The following is a 20,137-nucleotide window of genomic DNA, read 5'->3' on the forward strand; positions in this document are numbered from 1 at the left end:
CTTCGAGTGTGCTACAAATTTCTGGCGACGAGGATGGGATGTAGATGCCGTTTTAATTCACGATGACCATGAGCATGAACATTGAGCAACTACAAGACCGGCTGAGCGAGGCCTTGCTCCGGCTGCGGCTTGATCAATTGCAAGAGGTGTGTGTGTATGCTAAATTGTCAGTAGATGGACAGAGTAAACGGCACTTGCTGATCAGATTAATAAGTGGGTCAGTAGAGAATGTTATCGAGACAGAAGATGACGATGATGTAGCCTGCCAACACGTGAAAGATTTGTTAGAGTTTGCCAGAGGGATGACGCAACACAGCGATGGCGCGGACCAAGATGGCGCCGGCGATACAGACAGGAGTTTATCGGAGCTCGCGCGTTTAAAGAAACAGTATGCCGAACTGCATCGTAATTTCGAGATGTCTACCAGTATGCTGAGGAACGAAATCCAGCACGTGAGTCTGAATGTTTCAAGCTCCCCTGTTTCAGAAGTCACCATTAGACGGGATTTCAAGATTAATGGCCAAATAGGGGAACGGGGACAGAAAGATAAACTGTCATACAACAATTTGGTACACCAGATTGAGGCTGGAATAAATAAAGGACACAGAGAGTCTGAAATTATTGATGCAGTGATCAGAGCAATCAGTCCAGGTATGAGCCTGCGTGATATGCTGGAAATTAAAACCGACTTAACCCTTTCCAAACTGCGTACTATCCTAAAAGGCCATTATAAGGAGGAAAGCCCAACCGACTTGTATCATAGATTAATAAACATCACTCAGGAGAGCCATGAGTCACCACAAAATTTCCTCTTCGAGCTATTGAATTAAAAGAAAGACTTTTAGCTGCTGCTCGAGAACCGGAGGGAGAAGAATTATACAGCCCTGCCCTCATACAGAAAAGATTCGTACGGGCGCTGGGGACAGGTTTGTCAAATGATCACATAAAATATCAGCTTAAGGCCTGCCTTGACGATCCTTCAGTCACAGATGAAGTTCTTATCACAAAGATGAACGAAGCAGCAAGCCTAGAGTCAGAAAGGCAGCAAAAATTTAAAAAGACTGCCCATGTAAAAGAGACTAAAGTCATGGAGATCCAGGCAGAACCACATCAGAACCAAGAAAGGATGGCTCATGTACTCTCAGGTAAAGAACAGTCCACACACACACAAGTGAAAGTGTTAAGAACACCACAAGTCACGGAGAAGAAAGACTCTGAGCTCTATGAGGTCGTCCAGCAGCTGAAAGAGGAGATCGGAGAAATGCGAAATGTGATGGCTACCTACCGTTCTATTCAGCCACGAGAAAGGAAGCGAGGATGCCGTGGATATCAGGAACAAGGTAGAGGTGACCAATGTGACCATTGTTTTAAATGTGGACAAAGTGGACATCTTTCCAGAGGGTGCAGGGGACCGTTTACAGGAAGGAAAGAAAGGGGACAATTAAAAGACTGTATGGCAGTAACAGCTCACACTACGTCATCGCAGTTGCAGAAACATCAAAGTATGCTCCTGTGTGACCGCATTAAGCAACTGGAGGACAGAGAAACAGCAAAGCGGAAGGAGAGCAACCTAAAGCTGCTTCAATCAGTAAGTGCCAATCAGCTATCCACCAAACACAATGCGAAGTTGCTGAATTTGATCGGAGAGAAGTGTGTGGTAAATTGTTTTCTTAATGGAGTGCCAACACAAGCACTATGGGATACAGGGTCACAAGTGTGTCTCATGAATGAAAAGTGGAGAAAAGAACACATCCCACACACCATGCCACGTAGCCTTGAAGAGATCCTAGGTCCAGGAAGTCTCACCGGTCGGGCAGTAAATCAAACAGTCATTCCGTTTGAAACCTGGGTGGAAGTGACGTTCACACTGGTAACAGACAAAGCCACACCGCTGGAATTGGAGGTACCTGTCTTGGTTTCTAATGAGGATGGGGTGGCAGATGAACCAATTATCGGTTATAATGTCATTGAGTATCTTCTGAATAACGGTGTTGAACAGCCTAATGGAGTAACAACCACAGCCATGAGTACTGCCCTGTCCTGCGACTTCAAGAAAGCAGAGGTTCTACTGAACTTAGTGAGAAGCAATAATGAGGAGTACAGCGATGGAGTGGCGAGAGCAGGGAAGTCACTAACAAAGATTCCAGCCAAACAGGCTACAGCTGTAAAATGTTGCATCAAAACCGGTCCTATATTGGCTGACCAGAATGCCTTGTTTGTACCAGATGAGTGCGCACGGTGGCCAGACGGACTAAGGGTAGAAGAAAATATTGTTTGCCTCCAGAAAGGAACATGCTCGCGCGTTTGCATTCCTGTGTATAACGATACTGTCCATGACATTGACCTGCCTCCACGCGCAATTCTGGGCTATATACAGCGAGTAAAAGACATCTACCCAGCCGAGGTGAAATTAGTGACAGCCCAGCGGGAGAATGCATGTAACACCACCACATTCACCACACAAGACCCGCTCCTCAAAGACAGTAAACAAGCTCATCAATGTTTAGAAAATGCTGAGGAGGTGGTAACAACCCAGCCGAAAGACCTATGGAACCCTCCTGTTCGCATTGAACATTTAACACCTAAACAGCAACGGAGAGTAAAACAGCTTTTGAAAGAGGAGAGTAATGCTTTTGCCCGTGATGATGGCGATGTTGGATGTATTCCGTCCCTTCAGCTAAAAATCCGCCTCCATGACATCACACCTGTAAAGCACACCTACATGTCGGTTCCGAAGCCACTACATAAAGAGGTTAAAGAATATTTGGAGGATTTGTTGAATAAGGGATGGATCACTAGCTCGAAGTCACCGTATTCTTCACCGGTAGTATGTGTGCGTAAGAAGGATGGAACGCTCCGCCTCTGCTGTGACTACCGGGAGTTAAATAAGAAATCCATTCCAGACAGACACCCAATACCCAGAATACAAGACATGCTTGACAGCTTGGTGGGCAGCACCTGGTTTTCAGTTCTTGATCAAGGTAAAGCTTATCACCAGGGGTTTGTAGAGGAATCCAGCCGACCTCTTACTGCGTTCATAACACCGTGGGGATTATATGAATGGGTGAGAGTTCCGTTTGGATTGTCCAACGCACCGGCTGAATTCCAAAGGAGCATGGAGGAGTGCCTGAGAGAACTGCGGGATGAGGTATGTCAGCCTTACCTAGATGATAATTTAGTCCATTCAAAAACATTTGATGATCATCTCCAGGATCTAAGAAAGGTATTGCAGTGTTACCAGAAGCATGGTGTTAAGCTCACGCCTGGAAAATGCGAAGTGTTCCAGAATCGGGTACGATTTCTAGGGAGGTTAGTGACTAAAGATGGGTACACAATGGACCCTGCTGACATTGCTCCGGTTCAAGCCCTAAAAGAGAGGACCCCTAAAACAGTTGGAGAAGTAAGGAAGTTACTAGGATTTCTTTCCTACTACCGGTCATACATCGAGAACTTCTCCCGCAAGGCTGTGGCTCTTTATATGCTGCTCACTGATACGACGACACCAAAAACAAAGGTACGGCTGAAGCAGAAGGGCAAGGGAAAACGTCGCCAAGGACAGCTTGCATCATCACATCCTGTCACATGGACTGAAGAACATCAAAAGGTCCTCTGCGAATTAGTGGACTGCTTGTCCAACCCACCAGTGTTGGGCTATCCAGATATGAATGAACCATTTGTGCTACACTGTGACGCTTCCCAGGAAGGCCTCGGTGAAGTGTTATATCAAAGGCAAGGAGGTAAGTTAGTGGTAATAGCTTATGGATCAAGAACCCTAACTGCTTCTGAGAAAAATTACCACCTGCATTCAGGAAAGTTGGAGTTCTTGGCCATGAAGTGGGCGATCTGTGAGCGGTTTAGAGATTATTTGTACTATGCACCATCCTCAGCCAAGCTCAATGCAACCACATACAGATGGGTAGCCGAACTTGCCGATTTCCGATTCGCCATTAAATATCGTCCAGGAAAGTCGAATGGGGATGCCGATGGTCTCTCACGCATGCCACTGTCAATGGAACAGTACATGGGAACCTGCTCAGAGGAGGTACAACCTGAAATTATGGTCAGTATATCTCAGTCAGTGATGGTACAAAAACAGGAGAGAGGCCCGTGGTTGTGTCCACTCACCATTACATCAACACTGGCAGTAAGACAAGAGGAGGATTTGCTCCAATCAGTTGCAGAGATCCCTAAGGAAGTCCTGAGAAAAGCTCAGGAAGACGATCCTGAAATAAAAGAAATTTTGATGTGTCTTAAGTCAAAATCCCGACACATAAGCAGGAGCCATGGCAAAGAAGCTCGGGCACTGTCAAGGGAAATAAGCAGACTGCACTTGGATGCACATGGTCTTTTGTTCCGGAAAACAGCAACCCGTCATCAGCTGGTCCTGCCAAAAAAATATCATGCGCTTGTTTACAAGGAACTACATGAAGACATGGGCCATCTCGGAGCTGAACGAGTGATGAACTTGATCAGGGATAGATTTTATTTTCCTCGCATGCAAAAGGAAGTAGAACACCACATCACACGTGTTTGCAGTTGTCTGAGAAACAGGCGTCCGAACAAGGTAACCCGAGCTCCTCTGACGAATATTACTACAACCTATCCGTTTCAGCTGGTCTCTATTGATTGTTTACATCTAGAGAAGTGTAAAGGGGGTTATGAATACATTTTAGTTGTAATGGACCACTTTACACGGTTCGCTCAAGCGTATGCATGTAGAAACAAGAGTGCCAAGACAGCGGCAGAGAAGGTGTTCGGTGACTTTTTGAAGTTTGGTTTCCCAACTAAACTGCACCACGACCAAGGAAGGGAATTCAACAACAAGCTGTTTGCCAAATTGCAAGAGTACAGTGGTGTGCAAGGTTCACATACAACCCCATATCACCCACAGGGAAACGGACAAGTTGAGCGGTTTAACCGCACATTGCTTGCAATGCTGAGAGCTTTACCCGAGACCGCTAAAACCGACTGGAAGACATCACTCGCAAAGGTTGTGAATGCATACAACTGTACAAGAAATGAGGCAACGGGGTTTGCACCATACTACCTTCTGTTCGGCCGTACACCAAGATTGCCTATTGATGTTATGTTTGGTATACAAGCACAGGACCAAAACTCCTCTTACGATGACTATGCTGAGAGCTGGAGAAAGAGAATGATTGAAGCATATGAGCTAGCCTCAAGAGTATCCAACAAGGCGAAGGAGAGAGGAAAAGCTTTATATGACAAGAAAGTGCATGGAGCTGAATTGTTTCCTGGTAACAGAGTATTGGTCCGTAATTTTAAGGAGAGAAGTGGACCTGGAAAACTCAGACCATTTTGGGAAAAGCAAATTTATGTGGTCACCCAGAGGAAGTATCCGGATAGTCCAGTATATGAAGTCCGACCGGAAAATGGGAAAGGAAAAACAAGAATACTTTACAGAAACCTGTTGTTACCGTGTGACTACTTACCTGTAGAAACAGAACATCGACCCGGAGAATCAGGAGAAGATAAGAAGAAAACCATGCAGAGAAAACCCTCTAAACGGGAAAATCAGATGCATTGTGACAACTCAGATGATGATGATAATGATGTTTGGGAAAGTCTGGTCAGAATGCCATTTGGCAGAGAGAGTCGAGATTACAGCCGCTGTCAACAGTCAGAACCACTAGAATCGCATCCAGAGGATACAGCAATGCTGAACAGTGCAGAGTCAGAGGGAGAAGATGAGGTCTCATCAGCAAGAGAAGAGGTTGTAGAAACCGATGAAGCTGAAAAGATTGACGCAGAGATTCCTTCGCAACAAGTCTGCAAAAGAGTATATCCTTTGAGAAACAGAAAAGCAAAAAAAATGTTTAGTTACAACACCCTAGGTCAGCCTAGTATTGTGGATGTTTAAATGCAGAGTTACGGTATTAGTTACGGTGTTAATTGCACTTTAGTTCTACAAAGTTAATCAGTTAAGTTAAAAGAAAAAAATTGCTTAATTTATTTTTTGTGTTTTATCAATGTTCAGTTAATAAGTACATTCCAGAAAATAACACAGATAATGTAGATTGTTTCCATGGGGTAAGGCTAATTTCCTTCAGTGAAAGTACAGATTCCTGTTAATGAACAGTGATGGTGGCAGAAGATCATGGTGCACAATGATGTCTGCTGCAAACACACGACATAGAAAAGGAGATAAATGGCGTGTGTCGCGTGCAAAAGTACAGCACGAGTACTCGAAATGTTGTATCACTGACTTCTAACCAAGGAACAATTTCATTGTTGGAACCAAAAGTGTATTCTGAGAATGTCGGGACTACATTCTATTTTGTAGGGGAGAATGTGGGGAAATCTCGAATATACTGATAGTAGCCAGGTCAAGAACCCCCAAAAGTGTGAGAGAAGAAGAGTGAATAACGCGAGAGTGATGTGTTGTATGAAAAACGTGTTGGGGAATGGTATTCGTGTCTTGAGATGTGCTGTGGAGAGGTCTGTCTCGATTTACAAATATGTTGGCTGAATAAAGAAAGAACCCAAATCAACCACACGCTTGTTGTCTTCTTCGAGTGTGCTACAGATAGTAGTGGTCTTCAGGCATGTTGGTACCGTGGCTTGGGCCAATGACAGGTTGAAAATATCAGTAAAAACCTTTGCCAGTTGTCCAGCGCATGCTCTGAGAACACGTCCCGGTATGCCATCTGGGCCAGCTGCCTTTCGTGCATCCACTCTGCTAAACACTGAATAGACGTCCGTTGTTGAGAGTGAAAGTGGGCTGTAAGCAGTAGAAGAGTCTGTGGTTGTTGTGTAATGTCCTGTGCTTTGGTCAAAATGAGCAAAAAAGTGATTGAGCTCGTCCGGTTGGAAGGCACTGCTGGTTGGTTGAGTTCGAGCTGTAGGTTTGTAGTCTGTGATTGTCTGGATTCCTTTCCACATGCGTCTGTGGTCAGAGTTGTGGAAGTGCTCTTCCATGTGGAGTTTGAATGTGAGTTTTGCTTTCCTGATGCCCCTTTTCAGGTTGGCCCTGGCTCTGTTGTAGTCCTCTGCACTGCCAGATTTAAATGCAGCATCTCTTGCTTTCAACAGGAGACGGACTTCAGAGTTCATCCATGGCTTCTGATTAGGAAAGCATTTCACGTGTTTGACGGTAGTGACATTGTCAATGCATGTGTTAATATGGTCCAAAACAGATGATGTGTAAGTGCCCAAGTCTGTGTGAGAGTCCAGTGTGGCCTGTGAGGCGAACATGTTCCAGTCAGTATCCTGAAACTGTTGCTGTAGAGAAGAAATGGCCCCCTCTGGCCATACCTTTACTGTCCTCACAGCTGGTTTCACACGTTTGATCAGTGGTGTGTATTTTGGTAGCATGAACAAAGAGAGGTGATCAGACTGACCCAGGTGGGGGAGGGGAATGACTGTGTATGCCCCAGGTATGTTTGTGTACACCTGGTCCAGTGTTTTGTCCCCTCTGGTAGAGCAGGAGACTTTGCGGTGATGTATATAAATCCACACTGTTGATGGATCAAGAGCAACACATTACATAAAAATAGCTGCATGAAATATAATGGAACTCAATGGTGAAAGGACGGGACAAGTGCTCATTCACAAAGTCATTCCGATTGAAAGCACCGGCATGTAAACACCATATCAGATTAGATAACGTCTCATGTAAACTTGATCTCAGATTAGATAAAGTCTCATGTAAACACCATCTCAGATTAGATAAAGTCTCATGTAAACTTGATCTCAGATTAGATAACGTCTCCTGTAATACGAAATGATTTTAATTGGAATGACAAAAAGTGTACATGTAAACGTGGCTCATGTCCATTTATTCACACTGTTACTTCTTTCTAGTGAAGTTTGTTGTAGGTTTAGTTACTGAAATTATCATTTTAATGTTTAATTTTTAATTTTAATCCGATAATAAATGTGTAGAAATCGGCTGTTGTGGTGTAGGAGGAATAAACCTCTCGCTGGTGTGCTGTTACAGTAAAATAATTACACTACTTTACTGCGCTTCAACACACCATCCTCAGGATTTAGATCTAAGCTTTTCAAATAAATAAAATACAGTAAATAACAAACATGAGCAGTACACATTATTTAATTATAAATAAAATTATATAATGTCCCCACACACACCCAGAGTGGTACGTTCCACTCACACTCGCTACTATGAGGGAATAAAGCTGAGATCTGATCTGAAAATGTATATCATTATTACACAATCAACTTACTGCACTGTCATCGTGTGTGTGTGTGTGTGTGTGTGTGTGTGTAAGTCAGGGAATGAGTCATAGTTTAAGTGTGTTTATCACTAACTTATGGTGTCACTGGTGTGTGTGTGTGTGTGTGTGTGTGTGTTGTAGTAAGGGTCTCCACAAGACTGTAATCTTAGGATGTTGTATTGTGCTGAGCAGACGTTATCTCGCTCAGTCAGATGGATCTACAGATAACAGGCCATACAACAAGTGCTGAAGGTCAGTTTTAATGGACGAAAGCTCATCTGGAGAACTCACACACACACACACACACACTGCCCAATACTCTAGGTTCTCCAGAGAGCAGGAAAGAAAATGAAGATGAAGCTGCCAAACCCGGGTCTGGAGGACCGTATCCCCTCGCATGCTGAACTGGAGGACATGGATATGGTCCAGGCTGAGGACCGTCCTCAGTGGGACAATAAAGCTCAGTACATGCTCACCTGTGTGGGCTTCTGTGTGGGACTGGGGAATGTCTGGAGGTTCCCTTACCTGTGTCAGAGCCATGGTGGAGGTAAGATCATTTCAAGGCTCACTGTGAGGGGGATGGAGAGATGCGATCAAATTCATGCTCCATAAAACTCCTGAGTGTAATGGATATCATGGTGATTTTAATGAGTCTAAGGTTCCTCATTGGTTCTTTGAATGGTGTAGGGTCTTTACAATGAGAATTGTATTGTATTGTAGAGTTTGCCATGGTCCTGGTGGTATTAGCCTTTCAAGTTACTCAATATTTTTTAATGGATAAAGTTTGCTGAAAACTCTCTGAAGAAGGGTTCTCTAGGGTTTCTTTAAAACTGAACAATTTTCACTAATAGTGTCCTTTTTGGAGCTTCAGAACCGAGAAGATCCACCTAAAACTTAAAAATGATTTTTGAGTGCAGCATCAGTGAGCTGGAGGACAGTGGAAGAGAATTACAGTTAAATATTGATGTGTTAAAGATCATTTACATACTGTACATCCTGAGGTCCATGAAGGAACGCTGTGGGTGAAGAAGAAGTGCTCAGGGGCACAATATATCATTTAAAGTGTTGATTTCAATTTTGGAATTTGAATGTTCCTTAATTGTGACAAAATAGAGAACATTAGTGACCTAAAAAAAATAAAAAAAGATTTAAAAGAACCATCCAATCAGTTTTTTCGCTTCTATTGAATAACTTCATCTTTACCACATTTCAAATCCTGATGAGTTTATAGCCAGAGTTTATTTCTCTCTTTAACCCAGAGGAGAAACAATTAATCTACAGTCCATGTACATGAAGTTAATAACAAAATGAAGATTCTAATCTCAGGACCAGGGCAGAGCTGTGGACTGTACAGTATATAACCTACATGAACCCAAAGTTATAATTCCATCACAAGATTCATCCAACCATCAGTAGATTACAGAGACAGAAATTGTCCCATGATGGAGGTCCAGGTCATCCTTCATCTTTTCACTTGACCTCGCTAGAAAATAACAAAGAAGAAGCCTGTGGTTCACAAACCAGGAGCCAGAATCAGGAAGAAGAACTCTATAGTATAGATCCTGTAAAGATAATTAACACACATTTAATAAGACCTTCTCTCTCAGTAGGGACGCCAACACTGGTTCAAAAACCTTTATGAGCATCATCATCATCATCATCATCATCACCGTGATAAATGAGCAATGAAACAACATCACAGACCTGAGTGAGAGATTAGCGCTCAATAATCGTTAACAGAACACAAGTTAATACAAACCTTCATCCTCCAGGCCTCAGCTGGAGCTCAGGGGTTTCAGGTGAAGTCATTCATCTACGCCAGGGTCGTCTTCATGCTGCAAAGTCTAAAGCGTGGATCAGTTATTTATCAAATGTAATGCTTAATAAAAAGCTGATGCTATGAAGCAAAGTCTCTATGCTAACATGCTAATCCAACAATGCTAAGGCTAGCATAAACAGTGGATTTTGGAATTGTGTCATTTTTGAATGTTAGCATGAAGAGCTCTCGTATGTTTATAAGTGATATGAAGAGAAATAATAAACATTTGGCAGGAGAAAAGCTGAACCTGATGTGACCATGAAATGATGAGCATCAGAGCCCCGCTATCAGATCGCTGGTTGTTTTACTGCAGGTCTAAAGATAAAGAACGCTATCTTTAGATTTCATTATTCATTCAGTACTTTTATTTTCTTTAATTATGTTTGTGTGCTACAGAAACTCCTCCTTCTTCACCTGCTTATTAAATACACCAATATCAACATTGAATTATTATCTATCTGTGCAGCAGTCATTAGAGGTCATTAAAGGTCAATGAATTCTTGTGTATATCATCCACTGAACAAACAAAAATCTGAATTCAGCAGATCATGTAGAGATAAATCTCTGATCTGTTGTTTATTCCATATTAATCATGTTCCTTCACTGCTTCATATCATACACAATACACACTGTTCCCTCTTACCCATAATGCCTTTCTCTACAGTGTAAGGTTGGAACTGGAAGCACCTCGACCACCATGTTCACCTTAAATTCACATTTTATTCCATTATCCTCTCTTGACTTGTTTTCTAGCCTTGCTTATCAAAACATCTAGTAGTAGTAAACCTACACCCAAACTCACAAACACCAACACTGCGTGCAGGAGCGTTTATGATCCCGTTCCTCATTCTGCTGGTCCTCGAGGGAATTCCTCTCCTACATCTGGAGTTTGCAATCGGACAGAGACTGAGGAAGGGAAGTGTTGGGGTCTGGAGGTCCATCAATCCATATTTATCTGGAGTGGGTAAGTCTGGAATCAAACACTGTTTCAGGAAAAAGATGAAAATATTTCATATTTCATGTGAATGTCCTTCACATCTTTCCAGCCACTGAAATAGTTTCATCTTTTTAAGAGTAAAGTAAGAAAAGATGAACTCTTGATGGTTCCACATTTAAAAATCCCAAGTACAGTTTGGTAACTTTATTTATGAGGAAAAAGTGGTGATGCTTGCTGAAAGAACATGACTTACTTCCTCTCATGTGTTCCTCAACTCAGACTTCAGCAGATCAGAGACTTAAAAAGGCTTTTACAGGAAGTTCTAATCAGATGTTTGCATCTTCATAAAGGTTTTAAATTCACACTTTTACTTTTTAGACTTTTTTACTGTTTATAAGTAAAAATTGGAGATTTGATCTTCAAGGCAGAAGTAAGTTTTACCTTAAGCAATTTTCCAGACCCTAATAAAACTCAGAGAGATCGACGCTCCACAATGCACGAATCAGAAATCAAAAATATTTAAAACTCACTAATTGATTGAAAAAAAAGGTTCGCTGTGAACAGATTGGTGGATTTTAAAAGTGCGAGACAGCAGCATTGACATGGCCGTGTTTTTCTCAGCAGCACTGATTATACTGATTTTATTTTATTTATTAATTAAATAATAATAATAGAATATATATTTTTTTCATGATGTAAAATTTTTGTTTGTAAAAATAAAATCAGGTGAAAAAAATCATACATGCTAAAGCCAACATGAAGAGGAACCAGCAAGCTGTCAGAGTCGAACTGAAGCTACCTCTAACTCTCCACAGGTATAGCATCCATGCTCGTGTCCTGTATGGTGGGAATGTACTATAACACCATCATTGCCTGGGTCATGTGGTACTTGTTCAACTCCTTCCAGGATCCATTGCCGTGGAGTCAATGTCCCATCAATGAGAACAGAACAGGTGATTTTTTACATTTCACTACATTAGGAAAATGATCAAATGATCTGATAAATTAAACATGTTATATTACTGAACTTAGTCTTTAAAGCCATCATCAATCTGTCAGGACATCTATTCTGTCTGGATTTTTCTTGAAGATGTTTCTCAACTCTGTAGAGAAAAATTTGGAATCCCTTCTCATTGTCTCCCCCTACAGGGCTGGTATCAGAATGTGCCCGCAGTTCCTCTGTGGATTATTACTGGTACAGAGAAACCTTGAACATCTCAAATAACATCAAGGACTCAGGTGGGTTGCAGTGGTGGATGGTTCTGTGTCTGATCACCGCATGGATGGTTCTCTGGGTCTGCTGCATTCGAGGCATCGAAACCACCGGAAAGGTAAGCCACAGATTTGATTGTCATTTCAATTAGAAAGTCAGTGTGTTAACACTGCCATGACTATGCCTCTGTGAGGACATCAGGGACAATAAACAAGGTGTGTCTCAGGTCAACGTCCCTTCTGTTTTATGACCAGTCGGTATATTTATGCTCTTTATCTTCCACTACTATAAAACTGACGTGTCAGAAACCTTCATTCATCATTAAAGCTCAATCACGAGCTCCAAAGTTAATCAGGACTCAAAATGTTTCAAAAAACAGATTCAAAATATCTAAATATCCTGCTTCTCTCTCTATGGCTTTATGTCCTTTAGGCTGTTTACATCACGTCCACGCTGCCTTACATCGTCCTCACCATCTTTCTGATACGAGGACTGACTCTCAAAGGTTCTATGGAAGGCATCAAGTACCTCTTCACTCCAGATGTAAGCACTCTGATTTCTAACAGCCTGACCTGGGTTAATGATGTTCCCTGAGATATACAGGTCTTATTTCCTCTCAGTATTCAGGACAGGATTTTCCCTCAGGTCATATCAGAAAGTAAAACTTTAACAGGAAGTAAAAATAAGCAAAAAATTAACAAGCAATTATGATTTAATTGTAAAACCTTAACTATACATTAGTTATAAATTAGACTGAACCATTTTAATGCAAATTATCCAAAAAAAAAACCCCACATTTTAAAAGATCAACATCATCCAGAAAGTTTCAAAGTTTATATGTAGATATCCATGTGATATTTTAAACCTTCAACTTGAAATTCCCATTTGGAAAGTCAGATGTTCTACAAAGCTCAATTTATCCCAATGTAAATTCGATGAAAGCTTGTGCTTAAACTACACCTAAATGCTATAAGAGAGCTAAAGAAGTGCTACATTAATCTAAGCATAAATATTGTAATTCTTTTTTGACCTTATGGATCTCGAATTGCTGAAGTTGCATTAGACAGAAAGCAGGAAGTTTCAAATCAGAAATCAACTCTGGTTGTTGTGAACTCACCACAGCATTCATGAACCCTTTCAGTGGCTTTAAGACCTCACTTTAGCATTTTTATTTTGTGTAGTTAAACGAGTTGGCAAATCCAACCACATGGCTAGATGCTGGAGCTCAAGTCTTCTACTCTTTCTCCCTTGCCTTTGGAGGACTGATCTCCTTCTCCAGCTACAACTCTGTACAGTGAGTTTATCTTTCACCAAACAAGAAGAAATCATTACACTTAGTTTCAAAAATAACACATTTATCTTTTATTTTATTTTTTTAGTAATAACTGTGAACAGGATGCTGTTATCATTTCCATCATCAATGGGTTTACATCAGTTTATTCTGCCATCGTCATCTACTCCATCATTGGCTTCCGAGCCATGGAGAAGTTCGATGACTGTCTCAATGGGTATGTTATACATCATTTCCTGGTTTAAATCTGAACCTGGTTCTCAGACTCCATGTGGTGTGTGGGACAGTGTTCTTCAAGATATTTTAAGAAGCTGAGTAGCCGTCTAAAGTTCTAAGTATTAGTACAGTCATTCCACCAAACCTTCACTGTGCCTCTCTTTGTGTTGGTAAACAGGAACATCATGGCCCTGCTGAATACATTTGACCTTCCCTCTGAGAGCATAACTGAGAGTAACTATGATCAAGCCCTACAATTTCTCAACAGCACATCACCAGCCATAATAGAGGGGCTCAATCTGAGGACCTGTAATATGCAGGATCTCCTTAGCCAGGTGAGACCCCAAGACCTTCTGGGTTCCGCATCAGCATACAAGTTGGTTTTAAAAAGTCTACTATTTCCACACAATTACCATCAATGGTCCCCTTGCACAGTAATAGTGTTCCCAGTGTTCTTCTGAAACATGTCCCGCGAATCTTCTTTATGAAGCCTCTCAAGCCCCTTCTGCCATTTATGCTGGATCTCCCTAACGATGTCAAACGGTGAGCTTTGAGCTGGAGCCTCATCAGAATGCAAAGTCGACAGTAGCTAAATCTGGTGAGAAGTGTGGGTGTGGAAGTGAGACCATGTGGATTTTTTCCGACGATCAGCATGCACAACTTACCCAATGGTTTCTACATTTTTAGGGGTTGAGCTCATTGAAGGTCTTCCTGATCTCTCGTCATCTTCCAGTGATGTTCTTCCGCTCTTGAAGCACGTGTGCTGCTCAAAACACAGCGAACGGCTTGTACGTCATGTCAAACGTTTCTGTGGCAGATTTTCCCAGTTTCACACAGAAGTTCACGTTTGCTCTTTGTTCTATCTCGCTGTCCGCAGTGAAATCGCAGATGTGGGAACACACGTGGGTCAGAACAGCACCAGTTACACCATTAGTTTCCAAACGTTCTGATACCACCTCAAATGTAGCATGCAAGGGGGAAGTGATACTGTAGATGAGTGGTTAAAGTGTTTTTCTGATCAGAAGGTCGCACACATAACCCTCAACTGCTGGAGTTGTAAATGAGATCATTGTAAGTCGTTCTGGATATGGGCATCTGCTAAATGTCGTAAATGTAAAAATGTAGAGACATGCACATGGCAGCTGGGCAAACTCCAAGCCCGTAAACTCTCACGCCACCATAAACATGTGCTCATAGTTCATGGAACACAATATGCAGGAAGCCAATATGAAACACCAGATGGTTTAAGTTCAGTTTTCACCCTCTGCATGAAATACAGGCCTTCAGACCCAATTTATCAATCTGATATAAACACACAGTACATTTATATGGTGGCGTGAGAGAAACACTTAAATTAGCACTTTCCAAGTTTGCTTTTTATATTTATATTAAGTGTGTAATCTTGTGTACAGTGTAGATTTATTCATTGCTGGAGACTCAAAGCACTTTTGTACGTCGCTCTGGATAAGGGCGTCTGCTAAATGGCGCAAATGTAAATGTAAATGTAAATGTATATGTAAATTTATAAATTTTCCAGGATTTTGGATTTAAAGAGTTGAAACAAACCTCACACCTCTTACTCCATGTTTCACCAGGGAGTAGAAGGTACTGGTTTGGCCTTTATCGTGTTCACAGAGGCCATCACCAAGATGCCTATTTCTCCTCTGTGGGCAGTGCTGTTCTTCATCATGCTCCTCTGTCTCGGCCTTTCCACCATGTTCGGCAGCATAGAGGGGGTCGTGGTGCCTCTGCAGGACCTCAATATCTTCCCCAAGAGATGGCCTAAAGAAGTCCTAACAGGTCCTGCTGCATTTATGCACCAAACAATAAAGCTAATAAACCACCTAGCTTGATAATGCGTTATTTTATACAAGCTTCAGAGGTAGGAGCTCCTTATTTAATTTTGGTGACACACATAAAAACGTCCTCTGAAATGTATTAGAACCCAGAATGTAGCATCAGAATGGAGTCATTTCCTGTTAATGCTAACACTAAATAAAAATTTAAAAACAGCACTCAGATGTAAAATGGATGAGAATATTTTCAAAACGCAAATCTGAATCTGTATCTGAATTTCAGGAATCGTTTGCTTGGTGTCTTTCGCCGTTGCGCTGATCTTCACACAACGGTCTGGTGAATACTGGCTCGCTCTGTTCGATGGATTTGCAGGCTCCATTCCCTTACTTATTATCGCTTTCTGTGAGATGGTTTCTGTGGCTTATGTCTACGGAATAGACAGGTCAGAATCACACACATGCTCTACAACTTCAGGGTGTGGTTTGAGGTTAGGGGTGAGATTTGGGGGTGGTGGATTGGGGTTAGGGCAGTGAGGGCTGTGGTTGAAGGTTAGGGGTAGGGAGTTGGTGTAACAGGGGGTAAGGTTAGTGGCTGTGGGTTGGATTTATGAGTTGTGGGGTTGTGGTAGGGCTGAAGAATGAGGAACATGAGAGAGAGAGAAGGTTGGATGATGTGGAGATGGTGAAGCAGGAAGTGGATAGGATTAGTAAGGAGGAAGTGAGAGCAGCAATTAAGAGGATGAAGAGTGAAAAGTTGGTTGGACCAGATGATATACCGGTAGAAGCGTGGAGATGTTTAACCTGAACCAGGTTGTAACAAGATTTTGGAAGGTAAAAAGATGCCTGAGGAATGGAGAAGGAGTGTGCTGGTACCGATCTTTAAGAACAAGGGAGATGTGCAGACCTGCAGTAACTACAGGGGAATTAAGTTGATCAGTCACACCATGAAGTTATGGGAAAGAGTAGTGGAAGCCAGGCTGAGAGAAGAGGTGACCATCTGTGAGCAACAGTATGGTTTCATGCCGAGGAAGAGCACCACAGACGCATTATTTGAGGAGTTGTGTTATTGTATGAGGAAGTCTGGTGTGTCAGAGAAGTATGTGAGGGTGGTGCAGGACATGTAGGAGGACAGTGTGACAGCAGTGAAGTGTGCAGTGGGAACGACAGACTGGTTCAAGGTGGAGGTTGGACTGCATCAAGGGTTGGCCCTGAGCCATTTCCTGTTTGCAGTGGTGATCGACAGGTTGAAGGACAAGGTCAGACAGGAGTCTCTGTGGACTAATGTTTATTGGATGATAGTGTGATGTGTGGTGAGAGTAGGGAGCAGGTGGAGAAGATCCTGGAGAGGTGGAGGTACACACTGGAGAGAAGGGGAATAAAAGTCAGTAGGAGTAAGACAGAGTACATGTGTGTGAATGAGAGGGAGGGCAGTGGAGGAGTGCGGTTGCAGGGAGAAGAGGTGGAAAAGGTGGAGGAGTTCAGGTACCTGGGGTCAACAGTGCAGAGTAATGGAGAGTGTGTTAGAGAAGTGAAGAAAAGAGTGCAGGCAGGGTGGAGTGGGTGGAGAAGAGTGACAGGAGTGATTTATGATAGAAGAGTATCTGTGAGAGTGAAAGGGAAAGTTTATAGGACTGTGGATATATGGTTTAGAGACAGTGGCACTGGCATTTCCCCAGTGTGGGACGAATGAAGGTATATTTTATCTTATTGACTAAAATTCAATTCAATTCAATTCAATTCAATTCAAACTTTATTCATGTATGTCCTAACAACTACCAGGTAAAGCCTAGGTGCTGAACAAAGTGCAAAATGCAATGTACAAAATAGTAATAAAATAAGTGAATAAAACATAAAAGTAATAAAATATAGCAATATCATAAAAGAAAAAAAAGACAGGAGGTGGAGCTGGAGGTAGCAGAGTTTTGTTGGGAGTGACGACGATGGACAGGATTAGAAATGAGTTTATTAGAGGGACAGCGCATGTAGGACGTTTTGGAGACAAGGTGAGGGAGGCGAGATTGAGATGATTTGGACATGTGCAGAGGAGGGACATGGGGTATATCAGTAGGAGAATGCTGAGGATGGAGACACCAAGTAGGAGAAAAAGAGGAAGACCAAGGAGGAGGTTTATGGATGTGGTGAAAGAAGACATGCAGGTAGTTGGTGTGAAAAAGGCAGATGTAGAGGACAGGGGGGTATGGAGACAGACACAGTCAAAAGAAAAAAAGGAATAAGAAGAGGGTTTGTGGTAGGGTGGTTGGGGGTAAGGAGTTAGTTTTTAGGGGTTAGTGGTTTGGATTTATGAGTTTGGGGTAGGAGGTTAAGAGTTGGGGTGGTAAAGGTTATGGAGAAAGTCTTAGAGAGTCTGGATTGGGGATCATGTGCATTAATTGAAGCTGTGATTTGCAGCTGCGTTAATGTCAAAGCAACTTTAGACTTTGGTTTTATTATACTATTTAAATAATATTTTAAATATATATTTATAAAGTAAATATACTGGTTAAAAGCAGATGTTCATTATAGCTGCATACAAGTCTATATATTATTAACATCCTGTTGCCAGTCACAGGCTGAACCAGGGTGACCTTCAGCAACTCCTCATTGATATGTTTTATTACAGTGAATAAAATGTAGATAAAGAGTTAGCTGTACTTTGCTCTGTTTCATTATATTATACCTCATGTCTTATCTTTGCGCATACTTTGTGCTAACTGACAACATTTTAATCTTTCTGTTAGCAAACTGATAACTGAACCATGGACAGAAGACTTACATTCTGTAAAATGTCTGTATATGTCTTTCTTATGTGTACATCTGTAAGTAAGTAAGTACACATGAATTACAGATGTTGCTCTGAGTTCACTTCAGAAAACTCCAGAAAATTGCAGGAAAATTCTTCAAAAAATACAAAGAAAAAAAACTCGTTATGGTTTTTGACCTCAGGGTGGCGCAATCTAAAAACTGTCTCTGCACTCATTATTATCCTGTTCCTCTCAGGTTTAATGAAGACATCAAGTTCATGATTGGACACAAGCCCAATTTCTTCTGGCAGGCCACGTGGAGAGTGATCAGTCCTCTCATCGTTCTTGTTATCTTTATCTTCTACCTGATCTCCACTGCCTCCAGAGATCTCACCTACATCGCCTGGAACCCTGAATCGGTACGCTGGTCCTCCCAAACATCACAATTTAAAAACTCAGTTTCTCAGGTTTCAACACAAACACAAATTCTTATCTTTTACAGAAAAACTTTCCCAATTTAGAGGTTCTGCACTACCCTGACTGGATCAACATCATCATCTTCATCCTCTCCGGCGTTCCTGCTCTCATTATTCCCACCGTCGCTGTTTATAAATTCATCAGGATGCACTGCTGTGGAAAAGAAACCAAGAAGACACCAGTCATAAACACCGTCTCGGCTCAAATACACGCAGAACTGAAGAACGTGTAGAGCAACAAAGTCACCAGCTTCATGTGATGAGAAGAACATTCAATCACTTTATATAAACTGGAAGTAAAAACACTGTAATCATGTCAGAAATTCGACTTGGAGGCAGATGTGTACAAGTATTTCTCTGAATATAAAGTATTTTATTATATATGCGTATAAAAGCCATGTTCCTGACCCTGATAATTCAATTAATTAATTAAAGTTTGGTTTTAACATAAAGCTACAGTGCAGGCGTTCACGGGTCGGGATAAACATTTCTACATGCTTGTGGTTTTCCACAAGATCTGAGGAGATACACATTAATGGGGTTTTTATCAATTGCACTTGTGAAAACACAAAGTCGTTTTTTAACTCACCCAAGGTCAGGAAAGATCTCTATAATCATAATCAGGGGAAAAGAACTGGAAAAACTCAACTATCTATTACTCATGAGAATCTGCACAGGTCTTCATGCCTGATCTGGTGGACACTGGGTGTAGCAGTTGGTAGAGGTCTGTTACCTCTGGAACAAGAGTCTCTTCTCCTTGAATTCATCATAATGGCAAATCTATTTCGGCTAAATAGTTGCAAATTTCAGGAGGATTGAACTGAGGTCTTGACGTGACCTTTGATTCCACTTTTCATTGGATTTAGATAATGTCTAGCTGTAGAAGGATCTCCACTTGCTTTATAAATGTTTTTGTTTGAAGTTCTGTGAGAAGGTTTGGGGAGATTTGAAAGTTTCTGCAAAAATCTGATCTAATCTATAATGAAGTATCTCAACCTGAAGGGATTTTCATCTTGATGATGTTGGTGGTTATTAAAGTTCAGGTCCCTTTGGATTCAAGTCTACACACTCAATCCAAACCATTAACTGTGTTCTGTTTTATCTCTCAGTTTGAATTAGTTCTGTCTGAATTCTCAATCCAATTGTACGGATTGTGAACAGAAAGACTGTAGAATATAGATTTCATTATTGTACAGAAAATATTGTTTATATTGGATGAATGCATTATTTTCTTGCACTTTGTCATGATGGTTCATGGTTCAGGACCCAGTTAGTGATTATACACTCTAAAGAAATACTTTGTGTTTTTGCGCTGTAATTCTGGCTGCAATAAAAATTCCTGCCATTGTTCAGCATTGGGAAATAAAGCGTTCCTCATCTCCCAGTGTGTATTAATGCTTATTAACACTTATCTGTACACAACCAAATATCTCCTTCCTGGAGATAAAAA

At 41.6% G+C, this 20,137-nt stretch overlaps 1 protein-coding gene across 1 annotated transcript; it reads left to right on the forward strand.

The window, feature by feature from the left end:
• Positions 1–8,316: 8,316 nt before the first annotated feature.
• On the forward strand, positions 8,317–20,071 carry LOC124392165 (sodium-dependent neutral amino acid transporter B(0)AT1-like). The gene is made up of 12 exons (XM_046858912.1): positions 8,317–8,745; positions 10,841–10,981; positions 11,770–11,907; positions 12,104–12,285; positions 12,600–12,710; positions 13,349–13,461; positions 13,547–13,675; positions 13,853–14,009; positions 15,270–15,474; positions 15,754–15,913; positions 18,468–18,630; positions 18,714–20,071. The coding sequence occupies exons 1-12, from the start codon at positions 8,547–8,549 to the stop codon at positions 18,918–18,920; spliced, it is 1,905 nt and encodes a 634-aa protein (XP_046714868.1). The 5' UTR covers positions 8,317–8,546; the 3' UTR covers positions 18,921–20,071.
• Positions 20,072–20,137: the final 66 nt, after the last annotated feature.

The sequence above is a fragment of the Silurus meridionalis genome, chromosome 10 (genome assembly GCF_014805685.1).
Source record: "Silurus meridionalis isolate SWU-2019-XX chromosome 10, ASM1480568v1, whole genome shotgun sequence".
Lineage (NCBI taxonomy): Eukaryota > Metazoa > Chordata > Actinopteri > Siluriformes > Siluridae > Silurus > Silurus meridionalis.

Coding starts and splice junctions, on each gene's coding strand:
- LOC124392165 (XM_046858912.1), top strand. CDS start 8,547: ATGAAGATGAAGCTGCCAAACCCGGGTCTGGAGGACCGTATCCCCTCG. Junction 8,746..10,840: donor GTGTCAGAGCCATGGTGGAG/GTAAGATCATTT, acceptor CACTGCGTGCAG/GAGCGTTTATGATCCCGTTC. Junction 13,462..13,546: donor TCCAGCTACAACTCTGTACA/GTGAGTTTATCT, acceptor TTATTTTTTTAG/TAATAACTGTGAACAGGATG.